Source organism: Lepisosteus oculatus, chromosome 10 (genome assembly GCF_040954835.1).
Source record: "Lepisosteus oculatus isolate fLepOcu1 chromosome 10, fLepOcu1.hap2, whole genome shotgun sequence".
Taxonomy (NCBI): Eukaryota; Metazoa; Chordata; class Actinopteri; order Semionotiformes; family Lepisosteidae; genus Lepisosteus; species Lepisosteus oculatus.
The window spans coordinates 17,785,152-17,810,846 of NC_090705.1; the positions used below are offsets into that span (position 1 = coordinate 17,785,152).

Here is a 25,695-nt window from a genome sequence, read left to right on the forward strand (position 1 = left end):
TTTGGAACTTGAGCTCATGAGTTTATTAGCAGGAAATTTACTACCGATAGCATTTGGGGCCACTCATTTCAGGACAGTCCAGCTTGCCAGATATAGAAACTATAAAGTTGCAGCTAATCAGTTTCCATAGCGATAGGTAAAGTTTGCTTTGGACTTTTCCAGTGATTAGATGGATTGGGGGAGTGCACTCATTTAGAGGGTGCTACTGAATCTTTTGCATGGCAGCAGAGATCCAGTTCAATGTGAGGCTATACATAAAGAGTTGTAGTCTATTTCACTGTCTGTTGCATACAACGTTTTGAGGCCCCCTTGCATATTGTATTAAATATCTGCAAAGTGCCAGAGTTTGCCTTCTGAACAGAGCAGCAGCTCCTTGGCATTTCCACAGCACGGCTTCTCTGCCGTCTGCCCCTCTTGTTATTTAATTGAAACCAGCAAACAAGCACAAAGTTAGACGGGAGGCAGTTTTTAAAGAAAACCCTTCGGCAGTTTCGAGGGCCAAGGAGGGACCATGTTAGCTGGAGCTGTTGCTGAAGGTTTAACACGCGGGCGTGCGCGCACACCCACTCATTCGCACAGAGCGAGCAGGGAGGGCGGAGGGCGGCGGACGGCGGACTCACATGGCGCGCATGTTGTTTTCGGGCAGCAGCGGGATCTCCAGCACCTTGGTGTTGGAGAGCATGACCTCGTGGCTGGCGGTGGAGACAGTCTTGCCCGTGATGCGGTGGACCTGGTAGAAGGCGTGCGGGCGCAGCAGGCGGTCGTCTGCCGTCCCGATGAAGAGCTGCAGGGTGAGCGGCTCGCTTTCCATATAACCGTGGAGCTGGCAAAAGAACAGACATCTCCAGCTAGGCAACGTAGATGTAAACTCCTAAAGACCAATTTAGGCTTTTACAGGCAGAGGCCCCTAATTCGAACAAACTAAGGACAAGAGAGTATTAATGATAGCTACTGACTGCTATGTCCCAGTTTATTTTTCAGAAGACATGAAGAGCATTCATCAAGGAGTAAATTTAAATCATAAAACCAGAACATCCCCTTCAGCTTTTGTTTTTTTCTTTTTCTTGTTTTGATCTCCAGGTCAGTTCAATGAAAAGCTCACCAGCTACAGGGTCTATAAAATAAAGATTTGGTGGACTTAATGAACAGCAAGATCTAAAAAATTCTAAGTATTTTCATTCACAGCATTTGGACACTGTTTTTCAAACTTATATGAACATCATAAAGTGCTTTGTAATTCTATTATTTGGGTCAGCCTAGATGAAAAGTAGGTTTCCTGGTGTATTCTGGAGCCTGGACAATCCACCAGTCAGTTTTATTGTGTGTGTCACAAGTTACCCTGAAAAATGTCCTTTGTTGTGACAGTGAAGCATATTCCTGTGGAAATCAAATAGCAACTTACATTTGAAAGAAAAATGAAAGTGTAAATTATAGTACAGTGAATGAAAGTTATTCATACTAAAAGTTTGATCATTTATTAGAGCTAATGATTATTTATCATACAAAATATGGAAAATGATATGTAAACATTTCATTGTGTGAGCGCAGCAAACTATGGTAAAACAGAAAATGTTTCTGCAAAAGTTACCATGGCAAACTTTAATTTAGGATAAAGATTCTGAAACTATGACATACTGTAATCATCAGATTTAAAATGATTCCTTAGTTACAAGTGGAAATGACCTATGATTCAATTTCATCCCCATTTCCCATCTTATACATGACCAAGGATATATGAATTACAGTATTAAAAGGACTGGGATTAAGTTCGATATAATTAATTATGAATATGGGCAACACAGCAGACAGTAATGATAAGTAGTACCATAGCCGTTGACACAATAGGGAGTGCTGTAAACCTTTCTTATAAAAGTCTTCCGTCTATCTACTTTGTTATAAAAGTCATGAGCAAAAGAGACAGGTGGCAGAAATTGTTGCCCTCAGCTCTCTGTCTAGCCAAATTCTTGTCAGCTATATGTTGCCACTGTTTATCTACTGAGCTATGAAGAATGCCAAACTACCACCACATCCACGACACTTTTAAGGAAACTCAGATTCCAAATAACTCCTGTTAACTGGTGAATCCAATAAATACAATTCAATTTATTTTTATATAGCGCCTTTCACAACAAGGTTGCCCCAAGGCACTTAACAAAGCTGTAAAATATAACAAAATGTGATATAAATATAACAACATGAAGACCAGATATTGAACTCCCAAAGAAAACCAGTAATCTGGGTGATGATTTTTTCCTACCTTGCCTTCTCTATTGTGCATTGAAAAAACAATTAATTTTCCTTTTGATTACCAGTTGCAGAAGTAAAACAGTATATATCACAAGTGAGGCACCAGACAATATTGAGTAAATTAAAAAAAAGATACTGTATTCATGGGCTTCAAACAAAAAGCAAGCCAAAGAGTGTACGTATAGTATTAGCAACGTTAGTGACATTAGAACAGTTATGTGAAGAATTAAACTTTTTTAGAAAGCAAAATTTGTCATAACCTAAAAACATAACATTTTCCATGAATTTACTGTATGTTGTTTAGTGAACTTCTTCTAACCACTGCAATTTCTGAGTACCAGGATTTTGGAATTCACTTTGTTGAACCTATACTGTTTTGATTTTGATAAGTTATATCATAATACATGTAAACGTGGCTTTTTATTTTTCAAACGTCTCCAAAACAAAACCTTATCTTCTTCACAGGCTTTTAATTTCTTAAAAAGAACAATTTGGAATCCTGAATACCTTGCAAACATCAGATTTCCTTTCACCAGTAATTGATATTATACCTTTTTCCTACAGTTGTAAACCCACTGGCCTTACTCTTGCATTCTCGAGGGTGGGACACATCCTCCAAAATATGTGTTATCTCAAGCTGCCTGCCTGTCCCCATCCCATATTGTTTTCTGGAATTAACACTGTGGACCCGTTCATGGTTCTTTCCGTATCAAATATTTGAATGTATGTGCGTATTCGTAGAACAAAGGATATCAAAAACTGTGTTCAAAATGTACAGTATGTGTGCAAATTCTTTTAAGTACCTGTCTTGCTTAAACTACACCTTGCAATACTGTGAGTAAAGTACCTAATTATTTTGTCACCAATTGGGAAAACAACCCTGGGATCCTTTAACTTATCATCAGAGGCTTCTCCTGAAGGGTCCATGTTTGATTTACAAGAGGTCTTTGGGTCTAACCGTTCCAAAGAAAGCAAATATACACATATACTAGGGCATGCTGGGCCTCTCTTGCAGAGTAGCCTGCTTTTTTATACAGAATGCAACATATGCTATGATTTTCATTAAGTCTTATAACCTTCTGGCAGGGGGCCAGCTCTAATACTGCATGGAGATGAAAGGGCTACTGAATCATAGAAACCACTTCAAACAACCAGGACTCCATGCCTCCCTTTCACTGGCAACTATTAACAGCTACCGGTTTCTAATAAAAAAGAAACAAAAATCATTAACTTTGGGCTCACAGCTAATGAAGCTAAAAACAAAACAACAACATGGCCTTGTTCAGCTTTAGCCCATCAGAACTTTGCAGTCTTTGTTATTATACCTCACAGTTAGTTCTAATACCTCACAATCGTTAGACGTTTGCTACATTCTTATCCAATTTTTAACTCACATTATTTCTCAATTAACATAGCTGTGCATTTCCTACTTGCAATCAAACAGGAAAGGAAGGGAGTCCCTCAATCAAGAGCAAAGCCATTATTCAAACTAGCTGAATAATTTTGCGTCCTCTCACTGCAGACACAGTATGTGATTCTATGGTGAGTAACAACAGCCTTTTCAGGAACCGTCGACTACAGCCTTGACTTCATTCCTTTACATGAAAAGATTAATGTTGACACATCTTTTACATCTTCTAGATAATGTAGGCAAACAATTAAAAAGGCAAACAGTATTAGGATACATAGTTAAAAGCACAGAATTTCTATTAAGGGATATTATGTTAATATTGTATTGTGCACTAATAAGGCCTCACTTAGAATATTGTGGATGATTTTGGTGACCACACCACAGAAAAGATATTGCTGATCAGGAATCTGTCCATAGAAGAGCAACCAGATGCATTCTGGGGCATAAGGGAATGTCCTACACTGACAGGCTGAAGGAACAGAACACCTTTAGTCTTGGACAGAGAAGACTAAGAAGGGATGAGAAATGGCTGCCACTCATATATATTAATACAGATTCACACAGCTTTAGCTTAATAGATAACTCGCCTTTTAAAGTGATGAAGACAAGGGGGTAAATGTATTTAAACAGCCATTGGCTGGAGATGAACCAGAAGCTTCTGATAAACTCTGAAGTCTTGAGGATCTAGACTGGGGACATGCACAGAATGCATACTTAAAGGAAGGGAGTGACACCATGAACTGTGTAGAAATGCCATATCTGTATTCACAGCACTGGAAAGTAGTGAGGGGACAAAAACCAGACAGAGGACTTCATCAAAATTGATCCAATGTGTAGAAAGCCTTTTGGTAGGGGTTAAACAATTCTAATTCTTCTATATAATGCAGAGAAGGTGCTGTTCATTTAAATCTGTAATAGGATCTGTTCTTTTAGGCCCTATGTTTCTTCATGCCACTGTGATAAGTATCTTGTGCACTTGATGCTTTGGTGATTAGGCTTGAACCAAGACGATCACAGGAAGTCCCAATAAAGGAAGGAACAAGGAGGGAGGGTGGCGGTAGCGGGGGTGGAGAGGCATGTTGAACATAACCCAACTGTGGCAGATGCAGCTTTTATGATGCAGCTCACCCAGACTAACAGACAGGCCGCAGAAAGCACCCGGTGCCCTGCACTAAGCTGCACTGCTGGAAACTAGACAGCTGCACTCCCTCCTTCTTATTTTTTAAAGAACATTGTTGATGTGTAAATAAACACCCTGATGCAAATGACTTTCTGTGGTTAATACACGTTTAGGGGTGGAAAATGAAAGTAGGGCAGGGATGGTGATAATCTAGTTAGGCAATGCAAAAAAAAAACCCTTCGACTGTGGCTTGTTCATCTGCTCTAAATTCTCCCGCATACCACTTGAAAACTTGTACCCTTCTGCACATTGAATCCTTGAAATGATAATAATTCACAGACAGGCAGAATGCATCTGTAATGAAGCCTTTAAACAAATGAGAATCGCTGCTTTCTTATCTTTTGTGTTTCTCTTAAAGGACAGAAGGAATTTGTTTTTGAATTATTAAGGTTCACATTCTGTCTGTCTACCCTGCCTTCAGTTCAACCATAAAATCTGCATATCAGAGGGTCTCAGCAACTTTTCTGGCTGACCAACAGTGATACTAGTACACAAATCATCAATTTAATTTAGATGAGCAACACAGTAGCCATGCCATACAGACGGTGCAGCAGAGCACAGAGGAGCCTTGTGACACACAGCAGGAGGGGATTTTAGAGATGATTTTCAGGTGTCCTGATGTATATTTGTGCAGCTGGTTTCTTCTGCCTGAGCTTTATTAACAATTAAAAAACACAGAAAGACAGCAAATGCAACAGGAATGAAGGACACCAATATGAAGGCAGCTCATGTCTTAGAAGCAGTATAACGTAGAAAAAAGAATAAAGGGGGGCACTTCTGGGATTTTGCCTGTTTCCACAGTGGCTATTGTGTATTACTCAGCCAGGGATTGCCTACATGTAGGAATTTGTGTTGACCGTAAAATGTCTTAATTAAATGTGTGGTTTCTTGCATAAAAGCCAGTATGTAATAAGCAGTTATACAGCATCGTATACTGTAAATCTGAAGTCTCTGCCTCGGGATGGTGTAAGCTTTCAGCGCAGGCTGGGATGACAGGAAAATCTCACTCATCTTCCGAAGTTTTTTCCTCGCACTTTCAAACTTTTGTTCCACATCATAAATGCAGTCTTCCCCAGACAACAGAAAACAGTCCAAATCTCATTTAGCCACCACAAAATTTCCCTAAATGTTTCTTAATTGGAAAAAACTGTACTATATAATCACAGGCACACATGCAGATGACAAAGATCAATAATCCAAAACAGATACAAATACAAATATTATTATTGTACCTTAGTTTCTCCATGATAACATGCAGTGTCATTTTTCACAGGATCTTACCCTCCCCTTTCCCCCTCACACTCTCCAAGTGCAACAGCTTTGCCAAAGAGCTGCGAAGCTTAATCGAACTAAAACACTTGTTTTTCACACATTCTGTCAGGTTCATACCCTTTTTTTTAGATATTTCTTGGGACTGTTATAGGTAAGTACTACTCTTTTCACACTAAATAAAAGCTTTCCTTTTTTTATTCTTAAAACTGTCTTTTACATTACAGGTTACAGATTCACATCTCACAGTGTATTTATAGTACTAAATGGGGTGGAATGGTGGCACGGTGGTTAGCATTGCTACCTGCAGTGTTGTAGCCCTGGGTCCAATGTCTGTAGTGCTATCTGTGTGGAGTTTGTATGTTTTCCCCATGTTCATGTGGCTTTCCCCTGGGTGCTATGGTTTCTTCCCACAGTCCAAAAGATTCATTAAAAGGGAAAGCGGGCATTGGTGTGAGTGGATGCTTGTTTGTGTCTGTGTGTACCCCGAGATAGACTAGCATCCCATATAAGATGTATCCTGCTTTGTGCCAGTTGCTTGCCAGGATAGGCTCTGGCTCCCCTATGACCCTGTATTTGATAAAGCACTAGTTGGCTATAAGACTAGAAAAGCAGGATGAGGAACTTTCTATAAGCCTGGAAAATCCTGAGCTCTCAGAAGAAACAGTTCTAAATGCTTTCATTTTTTGCAGTGCTTTCTTATGATTTGAGCAATATTTCGGTGTCCTTTACTGAACCAGACTATGATTGCAAAATGATTTATGGCAGTAAGCCTTGATTAGGGTATTACCACAGAGCCACACAGGTGTAAAGGAATCCTTGCTACGGTGAATCATTGTATTGTCATAGTTTAAGTATAGAAGGGTGGTAAAACCACAGGAAAGCATAAGCAAAGTGAGAGTAAATGACTTTAAATTGTAGAATAAAACCAAAGAGGTTTGAAACATTACATTCCAGAAGGGTGAAGGAAGAGGGGTCTGTACCAACCTCTTTAACTACTTTTATACACAAGACAACATGAGCAAAAGCACTGGAACGTAGCACATTCTGCCGCACAGTTACCTCCTTACTCTGAATTGTGCTTTAATTCTACCTTTTTTCAGAGCTGTGCACAACAATAAACAGTTGTTAATGTCTAAAAAGTGCAAAAGCTGCTCTGGTCAGAGTATGTTGTAATCTTGGGACAACAGTGTAGGACATAAAAGAATTGCAGGTCATAAGGGCCTTAACTACTTTATAGGTAAATGATACAGCACATTAAAACACTATCATCCATCCATCTATCTTCAAACTGCTTTATCCAATACAGGGTCACGGTGGAGCTGGAGCCTATCCCATCAAGCAACGAGTGCAAGGCAGGATCCACTCTGGACAGGACTTCAATCAAATCATTTATTTACTGACTCTCATAAAACAAAAGTTCAAAATGCTCTGCAAGCCGTAAGTGGAATGCTTTCTTACAACTGGTGTAGACTTGAAAATTCACTTCACTAATACAGTCAGATTCTTAGAAAAATCTCGCAACAAACTAAATATTTTCTAAATCCATACTATGGGTATAGAGAATATTTTCAATGCTTCCATAGTTCAAAATTCAGAATTTTCAGGCATGAAAAACAGTATTCTTCTAAATACTTGACAGAGCAATTTATTTAAGGACCGTAGTGAACAGTCACTGTTGACGGCACACAAAGTTAATTAAGTTCTAATCACTAAGTCGATCTGATCAAGCCCATACTGTAACTGTGAAGCGAGTAGAATGATCTAATTAACAAGGGATTCATTCGAAAATGTTTGCAGCACGGCAGTTATAAAATTACAACATTGGGTGTTACTTGAGACAAGGGACCAAATGACTTCCATCATTCTGAAAAAAACAACATTCACTTTTATGTAAGTGCATTAATAGCATTTTAATATGACCAGTCACCTTAATAAAGCTTCCTACTTAATGTACTCCTGGCATTAAATCTTTGTATTAAATAAGGTCAAGCACAAAGGTTTCAGATTCATTCAGGTTTGTGTTATCTACAATTGAAAATTGTCTTTGTAAATTTTCAACTACAATATAAAAAATAAAACTGTGGATTGCTAGATGATGACATGGTGGTCATGTACCCAGAAAATTGTGGAGATGAAACAGAGAAACTCTGAAACTGAAATTGATTCCTGCTGCAAGACAACATTATCACATCTGAAAATGTGACCGACCTCAGTTACTTCTCAAGGCTCGAATATTAGGTGCATATTTGATGGATTTTGCAAGTGTCTTAGCCTGGGGAGAAAGGAAAAGCACTGCTGTGTTTATCTGGAAACATTGTGGAGCTGTGCATCTCTCAAAACAGGATCAGACCTGGCCTTAAATCCAATTGTATCAACTGATTCATCAAACATATTGCAACTCAGGGTCACAAGGGACCCTGTGAAAATCTATGAAGACAGACAGTTGAGGAGATCATGTTTAGGAGGCATGCATACAATACTGTGGCTATCTAAATGACAATTTGTTCTTTGAGAAATTTATAAAATGGTTTTTGAGAATAATTACTGTATGTGTATGGAATGGTGTATTGTAGAGTGATATGATACACAGCAAGCTAACTAATTCTGTAATAGATTAAGTTTTCCTGAAAAGGAAAAAAAAACACCTCAGTCTCTCTCATCTTTCAACATACAGTAGTTTCCAAATTAACATCACATTAGAAGAGGTGCATCCTGTATATATTAGCACTTGTGCCTCACAGAAGCTGTCTGTACGTTGACTGTGGAAGCAACCACCTGAGGCAACTACAGTGGTGTGTGACCCTTATCTAACTTGTGCTTGCTTACACCTTAAATGTCCTGAACATACCCTGTTACTGATATGCTGATTAACATAATGTCTGAAACATGCATTATTATTTTTTTGTGTCACCTGAAGCATTTTGTAAGAGGGATGTTCCAATCTGAAGCACAGCCAGGGCAACAGATAATTGTGGCATTTCAGAATATGGCATACTTTCTTTTATGATTTTGTGGTTGTTCAACAAGTCTTTTTAAACTGTGCTTTCCACATATTTTCCAGTGAATAAACTGAATCTGTACTTTGCACATGCAATTCGAGGAGTTTCTGAGTTATACTTGTATGCTTTCTGCTGCCACCAATTTTCATCATGAAGCATGTGTTTGGCATCATGTATAAATCGCAAAAATAGACTGGATGAAGTGTTTATAAACTTGTCGTTCACAGTTTCTTTTTGAGGCACTAGCCTAAAAATGCCCAACACACTTCTATGCTATTTTGTTTTGAGGGTCCCAAACTCCCAGAATCAGTTTCCAGAAGGCACGAGGTAGTATGCAGTGAAATGACTGCCAAGTAACTCAAACTTTCATCTCTCTGTGGATTAAATATCTTTTTCTTGCAAAGTTTCTCATTCACGCTGACAGAGAATTTTTGTACCCACTATGTCAGATTCACTAATATACAGTAAATTACTGACTGGTGCAAAATTCTGAACAGAATACTACATGAGCTGGTAAAATGACCATAAGAGTAACTGAATTAAAAATAAATAAATAATGGAAATAATATGTTTACTTCAGTCCTTAGGACATAATGGCATTGCCAGCTAACAGTAGTTGGACACATTCCATAACAACAGCTTTTACCATTACCCTATCAGTTTTCATCTTAAACTTACCACCTATAGTTTTACTGGAAGGACCTACCGCTTTTTCCTAACATGTCAAAATGCATTTATTAATTTCAAATGCCATAACACACTTGTCAGCTGTATAATCAATTACTTAATTATTCTCAGCTGTGCAGGTTCCAAGCTCTTTTATGATGCATTGGGTAATTGGGCTGGAAAAAGACCACCCCTTCACTATCCATTCCATGCATGATCAAGAGGTGTTCTGTCTTATTTCTCATTGATCCCTCCATTTTTCTAGCCACTTCTACTGTACCTTTCTGTCTCTTCATCTTCTGCTAGACAAACAATAGTTCCTTGTCTTCAATCTCCTGTCTCTATGGAGGATCAAGATATCCACAAACATCAGGTCAGAACTGCTCTGATGGCCTGCCAGAACCTCCTCCAAAACCACTGGATCAGACGGATCTTCACGATTTGACAATCCAACACAGATTTGCTGCAAATGCTTTATTACTTAGAGCATTGAGTCAAATTTGATTATTTTTGCTAGACCACTACACCATGAAGGCTTTGTAACTTGTGTAGGTAAAAGAAAATCTTTTGTTTAAAAGGTAAGCAGCCTTGAATAACAGAGCCAGCACAATTAACAATCATAATGAAAGCAAGTTGTACTCCTTGACTCACTTTCTTGCTCATGCACTTGCACTTGCTGGAAATACTGGATATTGGGCTGCGGCTTTTTGCATAAATACCTAAGGAAATCATGCCACCATATTCATAATGAAATCTTTCACGAGCCAAAAAAATGCATACAAGTTTCCCAGATTTGACAAATTTTAGGGACCTTTTCTAGGGCCAACAATGAAACATTTTAGCTGTATTTTAAAATCCCCAGTGAATTCATTATGCTGGGCATGTAGTCTTGTCTGTATAATAGCTGAACAGAAAGTAAAGGACACTCAAAAGTCTACCAATAGGTGTATTTCAGTTGTAAATGATAGTAATTGGAGCTAATAATTCATATTTTTGGTACACAAATTAGCAACTTTTACACCTCGTTGTAGAAATACTGTGATATAGTTTGCTTTTGAGAACACATTAAATTGGGAAAAGTTTTTTTCTGTTTAACGACGGTGCCCAGTTCCCCACAATTCACACCAGCAACACTGCTGTTTCTCATTTAAGTTTTGTTTCAGATATGACAGGCTTTCAAGGTTGATTAAGTTAGGGTTAACTACTTGCAAAGCATATATTTGTTTAAGAAAATGAGCTGCTGCTTGGCACTGTTGTTTATTTATCCTGGTCTGTGGGTGTGTGTGATAAAATATCTGACTACACAGGCCTCACTCTCTCTCTCCAAAACATTCTATCGCTGCATGGAGGAATGTGGAGAACACTTCTCCACGTGGCATTGCTCAGCTGGCTGGCAAAACACATAGAGATCGTTACAACACAGCTTAAACTCAGCATAACCAAGTATTCAGAGTCTTACAGGCACAGACAGATGTGTCAAGCCCCTCTGTTCATTTTGTACTGCATAAAACAAATTAAGACTTAACAAAAACAGCCCGTCTGCCTCCTGAAATTCAATGCTAAGTGGCTTAGCCAGTTTTTGTTCTTTTGATCCCTGGGTGTCAACTGAAACCGTCTGAGCAATACACACAACCCAGCTGGTTTATTTGTCTTTTCCAAAGTTACAAATTACCACAAAAAAAACTTGCACTTTTAGTAGCTGCACGTTTCTGTGCTCTTTTTCACAATTAATATATTGTAGAAACCTTACAGTATGATGCAAAAGCCTTCCCACAAATTGGTACATGACATAATAACATACAGTCACGCACAAGAGGCCGACAATTTCAATACGGGGTCCCAAAACACCCAATCTCCACCTGCACCAGTCTAGTGAAGGTCATTGATACCAAGGAAGAAAGGCAACACAGTCATTTGACAGTCAAACAAATCATCTGACAGCTGCAAAAAAAAAAAAGTTTTTTCCACATAGGATTTCATAAAATGCGAACCCAGACATGAAAGAAAAATAGATGAGATGGAGCAGTTTGGGCAGAGTGACGTGTATTTCAGTCTAATGTCCTGAGAACAAAGCTGGCTAATTTATCATTCACTCCATCTTTCACTCTATAAATCCAGTTAGTCCCAGTCATCACTTCAAACTATTGTAAACGTAGTTATTTAGCTTCATTTTCCAGTTGCCATTCTGCCACAATTATTAGTTATTCAATACCAAGGCCATGAGCATGGAATGCCCCCCCCCCAACTCACACAGAAGGGAACACCACAGTGTGCTGGCTAACAGTAAGACTGAGGGCTGTAACAGACTGACAATGTGCCAAGAATACATCTGAAATGGATCTTCCCTTAACTTTACACTGAAGGTAGGAAACAAAAACACCAACAGAACAAGTGTGCCGCTTACAATTAATGCTGGATCAAGTCCCTCATTTAAAAATGCGTCCTGACACACCCACACTCAGATTATCTAATGAAGGTTTTACAGTTAAAATGCCTTTGTCTTTTTTTAGAGACTTGAACAACAAAAGTAAAATATGAGGCTATTTCAGTATGCGGTTATGTGTTCTTGATTGTAAAAGTTGTTTTTGAGCTCACACTGATTTTGGCAAAGAAAAAAGATACAATTTTGTGGAAAAAAATGAAAAGACATTTAATAAAGTTAAAAAGGAAAATCGCACATGTACACTGTAGGTTTAGTTTTTGCTCATTCCCATTTGCAAAAAGTAAAAACTGATAATTTGTTTTAACTGTTATGTAATTTCTACAATTAACTAAAATGAATTCAAGTTTCCTGTTGTACACTCAGATGTGAAAATATACCAGAGACCATGCAATTGTTCACATTGCTCTTGGAAGTTTAAAATTCAAGTTGTCTTATGTGTGAGTCTAATCTTTGAGTGAGACTTGCTATTCAGTGCATTACAGTACAATGGATTAAAAAATTGGATTGGATTGAAAATCCATTAAATAATGAATTTTTGTATTTATCTTGTATTTACCAGACCCTACATTTATCCTCTGTAAGGGATCTAGGGTTTCCATCAAGTTTAATGTTTTATGGACATGGAATAGAAACAGTAAAATGACAGAGAAAGGTAGCAAAAACATAAATTATCAATATAAATAAGCTGGCTAAGATTACGTTTTAAGTGTTTATGTTGACAAAAGCCTTTTTAAGAAATTAATGGCTTTTATGTTAGAATTGTAAAATAAGATCTTATTGAAAATATTATGTACAGTTTTGGTCACTACAGAAAAGAATGCTGCTCTAGAGTCAGTCCATACTGTACTCTTGAGCTCAAAGGAATGTTATATTCTAACAAGTAAAATAATTAATAATAATAATTGCTTACACTTATATAGCTCTTTTCTGGACACTCCACTCAAAACGCTTTAAAGGTAATGGGGATCCCCTCCACCACCACCAATGTGCAGCATCCACCTGGATGATGCGACGGCAGCCATAGTGCGCCAGAACACTCACCACACATCAGCTATCAGTGGGGAGGAGAGCAGAGTAATGAAGCCAATTCATAGATGGGGATTATTTGGAGGCCACAATTGGTGAGGGCCAATGGGAAATTTGGGCAGGATGCTGGGGTTACACCCCTTTTCAAGAAACCCTCTGGGTTTTTTTAATGACCACAGAGAGTCTCATCTGAAGGATGGCTTCTTTTTACAGTATAGTGTCCCCGTCACTATACTGGGGCATTAGGATCCACATAGACTGCAGGGTGAGCACCCCCTGCTGGCCCCACTAACACCTCTTCCAGCAGCATCCTTAGTTGCCCATCCAGGTACTGACCAGGCTCACACCTGGTTCGCTTCAGTTGGTTGCCAGTTGTGAGTTGAAGGGCTGCTGGCATATCACCCTGACTAAGCCTCTTCAGTCTTGAACAAAAAAATAAGAAACACAAACTAGAGAACAGAAGTGGTAACTACAGGGTTGTAGAAAATTGAGGATAGAATAGATGGCACTTCTTTTCATAAAGGGTTGTGGGAGTCAGGAACAAGCTAACCAGGCGTGTTGTCAAAGCTGATAACCTGACCTCGTTTTAAGGAGCTACAGGATTAGCTATTTGGATAGCTTCTAAACATCAAAATGGATTGAAATTCTGTCTGCAAGCTCTCTTCTGTTCTAGAATATTTTTCTGGTTCTAACACTGTGAATATGACAACAAAAAACAGTTTTGGACATACAGTATTCAGGTATTCCAATGAATAAAAAAACCCATAAAAGTATTGAAGAGAGACCACTTCTTAGTCACAGCATGTTTGTGACTGTGCTTTTAAGACATTCACCTTGGCCATAAGAAGGTGTCTATACTGAGATTGCTTCAGAAAAACCCTCAGATATGCTTTAGTCCTTGGCTCTGTGAAGGGTAGACAAAGTCTTATTCTTCAAGATGAAAGCAGACATTGCATATAACTGTGGTTAAATTAAAACTTATTGCCTCACTGCCAAGGCAGGCTTTGAGACTGCCATCTCTATAACAGATGTGTGGTCTGTGACAAGGGAAACAGTGATACTTTACAAACTCAGCTAAGATGTGAGGAGGTCAGAACATATGCAGTTAAGGAGCATTTGTGTTCCAGGACATACGCAACCTTTGGTAAAGGCACAGGAAAAACACCAGAAAGGCTGATTTGCGAGTGTCCGCAATTCCCCATACCTTGTAATCTGGACGTTCTGATGATCGTGTGGCTTGTTAAAGGCTTTTACTGACAACTCAACAGAGGAGAGGACAGTTTGCCAAAGGCTTGTGTGGTTGAGACAGACTGCTTCATGGGACATAACTCAATGTGGTGTCAGTATTGAACTTTTCTTGGAGAGAAATAACCCTCCAAGACAAAAATGCAGTCTGTACATTAGGCAACAAATTGAAAAAATCAGAGAGTTTTGTTCTATACACATATGTATTTTGTATTTTATTTCAATTTTTATTTCAAGCCTTAAGCACAACATAGCTAAAAGGTCACTTTAAAATCATCAGGTCCCAGACCCTCAAGAACAACAAATTATAAACTGTAAAATGCTAAAGGTGATATCAGTGTGTCAGAGATGCACCAATAAAATCCCAAGATCCTCTGGGCTATAAGAAGAAATCAGCGAGAACCCAGCTCTTCCAGGTAAGCCAGCACCAAGCCCTGTTGAACTGCTGAATCTCTTGTTTCTCACTATTTTCTCCACGGCTGCACCCAACAACTGGAACTCATTATTGCAAAGGCACATGGGATTTATCTAACTCTTCGGGTATTGCAGAGTGAAATGTCTGTGGCATCCCCTAATGATTTCTTGTTTTGGAGAACTGCAGAATGTCTTAAATGTATTTGGCACCACAGTTCAACTTTGCAACAGTATTAATTTCTTGCTGGCTTTTCTTTTAACTGAATCAAACCCCTACTGTTGACTTGGGTATTTTTTTTTTGTACTGGCACTTTCCTGTTTCTTGATGTGGCATTTGATTTAACATGTTTTTCACTCACTGCAATGAAGGCAAAAGGGTATTTTTTTCTCAAGGGAGGATTTTCGTTTTTCATTAACCGGAACTGTTTTCATATTTAACCTGCTATCTACTTAGTAGTCCATCATTAAATTAGTGTTGAATAAAAAACAACAACTTTCTATTCATGGGTATTTAACTCTTGGATTGTAGCTTCATACACAGAGATTTCCTATGTAGACAGTATAGACAGGAAAGTAATTTAAGTGATCTAAAGATGGGGAAAATAGTTTCCACCTAAAATTCAAAATACACTAGCACTGTGCTGAAATTAATTTGTTAGAGTTAGTTCCTAGAATTTATTGTAGTGTTTTACTTTCAGTAGTAAGCAAATAAGATAGTATTGCTTTCAGTTCTTACAGTAAGTAAAATTGTTCAATTCAAAATGTCATGATCTAAGGAAATTGTTAAGTTGTGTCTTATATAAAAATATAGCATTTCCATCCGTGAAAACACTGTGATGAACAAAAGACTTGCTTCTGGAAACAAATGTTACGATATTTTCCAATGTCATCATTCACCAACTACATTCTTGTACTGCTACAGTCAGCCTGAATATGCTGATAAATATGTCACAGATTTATTTAAAATGAACTTGCAAAGTGATATTTTAAGTAGAGAATTATTTAATCTCTATAACAGTGGTCATTTCAATACTGATATTTTAACAGTGCACGTTAAATACAAAATTATGCTGACAATTCTTAAGATTCATATACCATGAAACATAGTCTTCTACACCTCATGAATGTATTTTAAAGCCCCAGTGGGAGGTAAGAAACCATGTTATGTAACAAACAGGAACTGGTTTACAGATCATTGCTATGAATTTGTTTTACTGTAGTTTTTAAAGAAGCAGGCCTTGACTTGTCTGGTATGGTTTATTTGGCGACACACAGGGCTTTGCCACTCTTCAGATAACCAAGACTTGCTTGTCAGCTGGCAGGACAGTGGAAGTTGTCAGACAGTCTCTTATTAAATTGAATGTTGTCTGATTTATTAGCACAGGAGTTAGGGAAGGACCAATAAATCAACTGCAGGGACCCTAACAGCCCAGAAGAGTCTGTTAAATTAAAGCATATGATTTAAGTTTCACAGTTAAGGTATGCCAAGCACTCTATGTAGTAAAAACATAAGTTTGTAATTATAGTTTTCATGGAGAAATTACAGAATATTGCTTCCTGGTAATGCAGACAAATACCTACTGTAGCAAGATGATGACTTCTTCTGAAAAGACTGTTGTACCATTTCTCTCCAGGCAGAATCCTTCTCCCTTTAAACAATGGAGCACCTGTTGCTTTTCAAGGCAAATGCCACTTTGATGCATCATACAAGACTAAGTAACACAGCAAGACATTCCACAATGAAGAAATGTAATGGAGTTCTTCATTTCCCCAGTTGAACAGTCCAAGTACAGGCAGCCTGTACTACAGTAGTAGGCAAGTCAGATTAGAAGGAGTCAGGTCATGGTGAGTTACTTCATGAATACAATCAAAGTACATTGGTAGTGTCAAATACAGCGATAAAAGGCAGTGATAATATATGATGTTAGTAAGAGTAGCTTCAACTCGAAATGATCAGCAGAAAAATGTGAGATGTTACGACACTAAGCAGATAAAAGAGGGATTCTGTATGGAGAAACCTTATGATGGCCTTTGGAGCTCTGGTTGAACCCATAAGCAAACACAAGCCTTTGTGAGGCCAATCACTGTTCATATCTTCTCTGATTTTATTTCAGAACATCCTTCTGTAGTTCTTTAGTAGTGTAACAGGAATATCATATATAATTTATTGCATTCTATTACTTCTCAAAGTCTTTACATGGGTTTGGAATAAATCCATAGTTCTGTTTGTATCCATTGTTTAACCAGATAAGTCAGTTGAGGACAAATGATTTACAACTGTTTACAATGGCAACCAGGAGAGTACTTTATACAGCAGGGTATTTTACTGGAGTACTGTGAATGAAGTACCTTGCTTAAGGTTACAACACCAATCTCCCACCTGGCATTTGACCCCAAGCTCTCCAATCAAAGCACTAACCACTATTCTAGGTTTAGATTTAAGCCCTCGATTTGCTTATTTCTTAGACGTGGATGTAAGTTTAGCCACAAAGCAATGAAAGGTCTACGAATCTGATATAAGAGCTGATATGAGGGAATGCTTTAAAAAGTAAAAGGGCATCTGGATCTTGCCTTTCTCTGTGACCGTTTTACACTGCTCTGTAAAGATTTTAGACATTTAACATTCTTTTGTTTTCTTATTTTTTCCTTCTTTATACAGGTACACAATTCAGTGATTTAATTTTTTATTAAATCATTTTTTAATCTTTTTAACATTTATTAACTTAATCTTGATAGATCTATATTTTGTAGTACCAAAATAGCATTTTTGCTTTATGTATGGAGAGAATAGTAAATGATAATAATGAAGGGGATAAGCAAACAATGAATGATTTTTAAGGCTCTCTTCAGTGTGAATTCTAGATAGATAAAGGATCAGCTTGGCTGCTTAAGCTACAGTATACTAGTAAGTTACAGTTGTTATAATAATAGAAAACACCAGTGTGGCTTAAAGTAAACTGTTGGCACTCGTAACACATGTATACTTTAACTTTTGATTGTGTCTAGGAGTTTTGCACATATATGTTTTATTTCTAATACAAGAAATAAACAGGAAGCTCTTTCCTTTACTGGAGAAAGGGCACAACAATTGTGAACACAACTAGCACAAGCTGGGATTCTAGCCTTTATCACAGGATAGCTAGACTATGCCAGCAGTCAGAAACTGGCATCTCCAACACCTCCGTGCAAACTGTCACCATATCAGGCTCTCAGGTTGGTATTTCTGGTTTAAGGAAAGGTTTTGCACATTGGCTGACTTTTCTTTGGTGTATCTCAGCTTCAGGCAGTAGTTAGATTCTGGGACGTAACATGTCACAACTTGTGGTGGCGTAAGGAGTAGAGAAAAAGGTCAAGGGTCGTAAATGACCAGTTATTGGTAATTTGACTTATAAACAGTCTAGAAATAACGGTACCTGCACCACAGGATGCCCTCCTGCCAGTGCCTTTACTGCACCTCGGCTTCCTTCCGTTTCATAATGAGCGCGATGATGGGATTTGGGCTGCACCTCAATCTGCAGGCTGTAAGCACCGGAGCAGGATGGCAGCTGCCAGTCGAGGGCTGGCAGGGAGGGGCTGTAACAAACAAGTGTTCAGATTAAACATTCATGACCCTGCAGATAAAGCACAGACCACAAAGGAGCACAGTGCGATTACTTCCAAGACCACAGGAGGCAGCCCATCTATCCCCATCTCACATTGGCCATATCCATCAATAACGATCATACCATGACATAAGTAATTTAAAAGGCTTGGACATCAGTGATGGCTGTGTTATGAAGATTAATGGGCTATATTTGCATTTTTATCAGGACTGAGAAGTTTCTCTTTGGTTTGATGGGGTGCAAACCTTATCCTAATGCAATTACAATGCATGTACAATTAAATCAGGCAAAACTACAAGAAGAAGAGAATATTAACTCAATTAGAAACTGTCCTTTAGAATTTTCCTGGTTTAAAATATTACTTTTTTATTTTATCTTGCATGTAATCACATTTATATATCTTATGGTATTACAGAAGCCATCACTTGCATCGTGAGTATAAGGGAAGCAGAATGAGGCTGAGTGGTTCAAGCTCTGCAAACGTTGCAAAATAACTTCTCTTACACCACAAGAGAAAACCATCTCATGACATATGAACATCGTAAAAATCACCCAAAAATGCCTCCCATATGCAGCTTTGAAAAGGACTTTTATTGTTTTTGAAATGTAACACTCACACTAAAAGAAACTCAAGTTTCCTGTTAAATTAAAATTAATATGTTTTAAGACAGGCCTATTTTCTTATTGAATGAGCTTAAAACAGGGAACATTGCCAGTGCGTATCTAGAAGTATTTAATTCTTGTATCTAACAGTCAGGACGCCAGAAATTAAGGACACAGATCAAGACTGTTAAGATTTCTTTGCTTCTCACACTATAGCCATCAAATGACTATATTTTAAAAAGAATATGACAAGACAATTTGATATAACATATGACATATGACATGACTGATTTTTTAGGACCTACTGTACATAATGTATGTACACAGTAACATGAAATACTGTAAATTGCAGTTTAGAAGCAACAGTTTATCAGCAAACCATACCCAGATTTCTAGAAAGGAGCACTGAATTTTCTTTTTCTTTTTTAAAGACACAGATCCACAAAAATGTCTGTCTACTGTTTTTGATCGACACCTACTTTTTACTGTACTAGAGCTACAGTAAGTCCCATCCCATCCCACAGTCCCTATCTGTGCTTTTAGTGATGATTCCCAAATGGGTTGGGACTTCTTTGGGTAAAAACATCTACATCTTAAAAACGAAACGTTTGAGACCTCTAATCTCAAAGCATAATTCTATTTGTTGCGCTTTTCATGACCTGTATGAAAATGAAATTCTTGTGTTAATTATGAAATTGCTCTTGAGTTTTAAATAATTCTGTCTGGATATAAGTTGCAAGACAGTACTGATGTCCTCCCCACTACTCAGTAACAAGTTTACTGTGACTGATACGACATTTATGGCTATAAAAGAACATAGCAAGAAGAGCGTTTATTCCAATTCTCCTGGTTCTGTGGCATGCCATGTGAACTTCAATAGAGCTAAAAAAGGCTTCTTATGTAAATACTGGAGAAATAAAACTAATAATAAATGTACTTTATGAACTTTTTATGTCTTCTCCAATCAAAATCCCATGACCTAAATGTTACAGTGTCCTCTCGGAACTCTCTCTGTTTGTTTGTTGACCTTGCAGCCCCAAAATGAACCAATTTCCCTTCTTCCTTATCACCGCAGTCAAAGCATGACATCACATTAGTAGCAAAAAGAGGTCAACATGAAAGCACAAGGCAATGCAATTATTCCACCAACTGTTTCCCTCTGTTTGGCTGTCAAGATCATTTCCTATTTGAGATTATCTTCATCAAACACTGTATTTCCTACAGGAAAAAATGTCAGTGGAAAAATTCTACTGAGTCAATATGAAAATTCTGTATAGGATAAATCATGTTAAATAAAGTGCTTTCACATAAGAGGAAGTATGACCACAGATATTGTGAAATTACATTTTTTATACATTTTAGTAATCAGTGCATGACCATTTCTGAAGTGGGTTTGATTTTCAAAGCAATCCATCTGAAAGTAAACAGAAATTAATTTGAACTGTTATTGTACTGCTCTTTGAAGATAGAAATCATTATATTACTACAATAATTACAAACTACAATTTCAGGGAACAAATATGCTGAATATATATAGAGATTTGCTCTGCACAGGAAAGACCAAATATCATGATATTGTATAATGATAGGCATGCAAAAATAAATATTTATATATATATAAAATCATATACGGAATGTGATGAGCCTGTCTCTGTAATTTAAATATTTATTGCTGCTACACCTAAAATAGTATCATTTCTCAGTTTCACATGACTTGTGAAGTAACTCATGTAGGAAACTTAATCATCACTTGGAAACATTAATACTTAAAATAACCACATTTCCAGGTTTTTCACCAAAATGGGGTTTTCCCTCCAGGGTGTGACCATTTTCTTCTGAATAAGTGACACATTTTACATGCACCAAAACACACCTTCAAAATACTATCTTCTTTTTCAAATTAATTAACAATTTTAATTGTTGGATGCAACCCTTAGTGTAACATAAACAGATACACCATACTGTACATTGTATTGTGAATTCCCTTTGAGAAGTACTTTTTGAAATAACTGATTAATAGGTTTTGGAGTGACAGACTGAAATTATGGTGGTCTGTAAATTCACATTTAGTTAACTGATTCTTGGCATTTTTTATGATAAAAATGTCCTGGGTTTTATAAAAAAGCTGTTGTAATATTTTAGTTGTGTGTTTTAACTGGCCTCAGTTACTGAATATCCCAAATTTATGTATAAAAAATTAGCTTAGCAAATGTGAAAATTATCATTATAGAAACATTTTAGTTTGTGGCAGAAAAAAAAGTGCCTACATACTGTACAGTCAGCCAGAAATGAGAACACATATCACTAAACCTACAACAACACAAATGATCAATTTCCACTTTGATTTAATGCCAATTAGGTGCTGAGGGAAAACTAACTTTTTTTTTTTAACTACATCAATCAAGCACATTTTCAAACGTAAAGAGCCTAAAGAATATCCATTTATTCAGCTATCAGGGTGTGGTGATTTAAAGGTTTTATTGCTCTATTTCAGTTTTGTTAACTCATTTCAATGAAGAGAGTACTACAGAGACAAAAATCTTCAGCTCTTCAGACTATGAATGCAACACCACAGGTCAACACCATTAGCAGCTTAGGAACCTTTAAAAACCCCATTTCAAAACCGATTTTCATTTCAGAAATGAATCTTGCCTCCTCAGAGAAATGTCTTATATAACAAAACCAAATTAACTTAAGGCAAGGCATCAGTGCTGATAACTTTCAAGAACAGGCACTGACGCTGGGTGAGGCTAGAGGAACAGTAAGTAGACAGCTTCGACTACCTGCGTCACTCAGCCTAGTCAGTATAAAAATGTTTCATTAAGAGGGGGTAGGAGCATTAATGCAGAATAGTTGGAATAAGACCATCTTGAAAACCTCTTCCTCAAAAGAAATACTGCATTGTCTGTGTTCTACAAGATTAAGAGGTTTTCTTACCTGATATAAGGTTTTGGCTTGTTCCAGCTGTAAGGGGCAGGGGGCACGACCAAGAAGTCCCCGCAGAAGCTTTCTTTTTTGAAGGGTAAGCGTGGATTAGAGAAGTCCTCTTGGGGAAGCTCCCCAGAACCTAGGTCCTCTCCGCCTGGCTCCACCTTGAGGCTCATGGTGGGGCTGTGATCCATCATGGTTTTCCTCGACTTCACAGGGATTCCTTCCCCAAGGTCTGTAACCCCATCAGTGGTCAGGGCATTGATGGCAGCTACAATAGCTGAGTTTGTGTACTGGTTGGTATTAGGCAGCCAGGTCTCATCTGTCACACTGACCCGTGGGGAGTTCTGGGGTGAGGGTGTTGGGGAGTGATTGGGAGAGTAAGAGGGGTGCCTGCAGGGGACACCATTGAAGCTGTACTTCCTCTTGCTGCCGCAGGGCGAGGAGGGCCTGGGACTCCGATTGCCTGTCCAGCTCTCTTCAGTGATGCTGGTCCTCGGGGAGGTGGAGGGCGAGTGCCTTGGGGAGGCTACAAGAGGGCACGGCACCAGCCCCTGGTGAAAACGCTCATCCTGGGCTGTGCCCTTGGGAGACACGCAAGGGGACTGCCAGGGCGAGTTCTGGGGGGAGTTGTCATAGTTGTAGGAGAAGTTTGACTCGTAGGACGAGGCTTCCGAGTTGCAGCTCCGGGAGGACAAGCTGCTGGCGGGGCTCAGACAGCTGGGGTCCCTGTAGTTGTCCGCATTTGGCAGGGTCAGTGTGACAATGGAATTGCCCCGCTTGTTGGGCATGCTCTCTTCGATCTCATCCTCAGGGAACTGGTTGCCATGGTGCAGCCCAGTGTAGGGTGTGATTTCAATCCGAGGGCTTTCCAAGGCTGGAGCTCCATTTGGCCTGATGCTAGGGGACAGATAGTAACCAGGGGCTCCATTATCCTCGTGACCACCATAGCCAAGCTGATGGTTGGAAGACACAGAGATAACCGGGCTGGACTGGAGGTTGTGGTAAGGCGTTGAGAGGCAAGGGTTCCCCATGCTGAGTGGAAGAGTAAGGCTGACGTTTGGGGCATAGCTGAAAGCCTCTAGAAAAACAAGAAGCATGACTTCATTAGAGTGCAGCACCAGTAGACCCCCCCAGGGGCTAAAACCAATCACAAAAAATAAAATGAAGAAGTCTGACATGTGTTGCAGTGGCTGTGTGCCTAAGGCCAAATCAACAGGTGGCTGGTATCAAAGGACATTAATACAGTTAGTTCCACCAAAATGGTTCTCAAGCAAAGTAGAAATTGTATAACAATTGTATCATGCCTTCAGAATAGGACTTTGTTATATCTACTGTTATATCTGATAGCACACCTGTTGCTTAGTACAGCCTAGTCTGTAGACTCTTGACACTACAACACTCTGCTCTGATATGCAGACTCCACACAGAAGATGCCCCAGGACCTGAGAGCTCTGAGAAAGCAGCGCAAACCTGCATGGGGTACGTTTGCCTTTCATACTGTACGTCACTAACATGCATGAAAACGTTATTTAGATTGACATTGTTAACTCTGACATTCGGCAATAAAGAATATTTGGCCTGAAAAAAATATAAGCCTCTTCTCAACAGCTGGAGAAAACGTGGGATAATTTATCTCCTATAGTACACTCAAGATATGTTTAGACTAGACTCCAGTGTATCTGCGACTGAAGCTACTGGAACAAATTGAGTCACATTTTAAATATTGTACCATTAAAGTTACAGAGGGCTCAGAAGAAAAAAAATTAATACAATTACCTATTTATCTGGTAATACTTTTCTAATAAAACAATTGAAAGGTGTACATATGTACATAAGGTTTAAGGAACCTAAAACCTGATTTTCAAAAATAATAGGAAAATTATTGTCCTATCATTTGCCAAATTGGTGACAAAATGCAAGAAGTAATTGTTATTCAGAGCGTTTCTATCTTTTTCACAAGACATAATCACCTGTATTACATTAAAAACAAAAGCATTAACTGTAAACAGAATCAGTTAACTAAAACTAAATACCAATAAACAAATTAAATAAAAAATTACCTCTATTGTAAATGAATCATTTTTTTTTTTAATACAGTGATTTGTGAAGGTTTTTTTCCTTGAAGGGAACTGTATAATATAAAGTTTGATTGATTGTATAAGACCAGCTTTGGTGGAGCACAACACAGATACATTTCACAAGAATACAAGTTCTTTTTGTAAAATTGTGGGGTTTCCCTTCCAGAGCTCTTCAAGACTTCTGTAACTTCAAGGCCCTTGCACCTTCCTTGTTAGCTCATCATGAAGTGATACATGAGCTGAATACTCATTATTGTAGCAGTTCTAACCTGACGTACTGTAGCACACACCATACATAATTATTGCACAATCAAACTGGCTCAAGTTACTTTTTCCTATTACTGGAACAATATACTGGTAAAAAAAAGAATCAAACACTGCAAAATACAGGGCACACATTTCCATACTCACAAAATATGAATATGTCTGGTACTAAGACATAGGAGTGACAACTATCAGATGTTGGAACTTTCAGGCTACGATAAAACTCTCTGTGGTTTGTCAAACTAAGAACATACAGTGTCCTAAAATACTGAAAAAAACATAAACAGCTACTGACCATTCCAGGTTTCTGTACAAGCCAAGAAACATTTGCTTTTATTTTCTTTTACAGTTGTTAATTGGGGTAAGATATATTTTTTTCAATTCCAAAGTTTTAGAATCATTTTGTTTTCCCCATCACCTTTGCCGTATTACTTGATTTAACATTTATTTGAAGTATTAGATAGCTCACCACACTTTTAAAATAACCCAAAAAGACAGAAATCACCCTCCGCCCCCTGAAAGCCCTTTTCTCATCCCCATTACAGACCTTTATAGCTGTTAGCTTCTTCACTTTGGTTGTACTCAAACAGAAAATTAAAATCGAATTCCGGTTCTTCTGGAACAGTGGTCATCGTTTAGCCTCAGCAACACAGACTTTCTGAACTGCTTAAACTTGTTACAGTTAAGGTATGCTTTAAGTGCCGTTCGTATCAGCCCACATGTGCTGCTCGTAGGCTGGAGGCAATACTGCTCACAATATCCGATGTGACAGAGGAAACAGTGACAGGTGTTTAGCATAAGCTTCCTAGTCACAAGCTTTGTAGCTGCTCTTGGGAGTCTCAGCCCTCTCTCTCTCTGCTTTCACTCGTTCACACTATCTGATGCTGTCTCTGAAAACGTAAAACATTGCATTTCCGGGTCTGCAACACACATGACATCAGAAAGACAAAACAAGAAAACCTGCTGTCCGTCAACTTTGTTGAAGGAAGGAGGGGTTGGGGGGTTGGGGGTGTGTGGAAGTAATCTAAGAAAATAAAGAAGAGTCATTGTAACTAATCATGGTGTGATTGTTTCCTTCTTTTGTAAACATGGATTTTGTGCTCATAGGTTTCCCTTCTTACACAGCAAATGGAGGATATGAAAAGCTTTTGTGGAAACCAGAGCTATCTTTAGTTTATCAAAGATGTAGATAGTTTGTCTGATGGAAAAAGGAAGAGAAAGGAGAATTCCCTTGAACTTTACAATAAACTGCTGAAGTCTTCTCTAATTTGGTATACTATATAATATGTGAGACTGGTGTATTTTATTTTAATA

General features: G+C 38.3%; 1 protein-coding gene across 4 annotated transcripts in view; it reads right to left on the reverse strand.

Moving 5' to 3' along the window:
- The window catches only part of nfatc1 (nuclear factor of activated T cells 1), a 105,466-nt gene that overhangs the window by 73,763 nt on the left and 6,008 nt on the right, over positions 1-25,695 (reverse strand). For 3 of the 4 annotated variants that reach the window (XM_015357733.2, XM_015357731.2, XM_069194971.1), the window contains exons 2-4: positions 22,046-23,117; positions 18,317-18,476; positions 621-823 (exon numbers count right to left, since the gene is read on the reverse strand). In XM_015357733.2, coding sequence (XP_015213219.1) covers positions 621-823; positions 18,317-18,476; positions 22,046-23,117 — 1,435 coding nt within the window. Of the gene's footprint in view, positions 1-620; positions 824-18,316; positions 18,477-22,045; positions 23,118-24,928; positions 25,196-25,695 lie in introns of those variants that run through there. The other variant, XM_069194972.1, reaches the window with a different exon arrangement.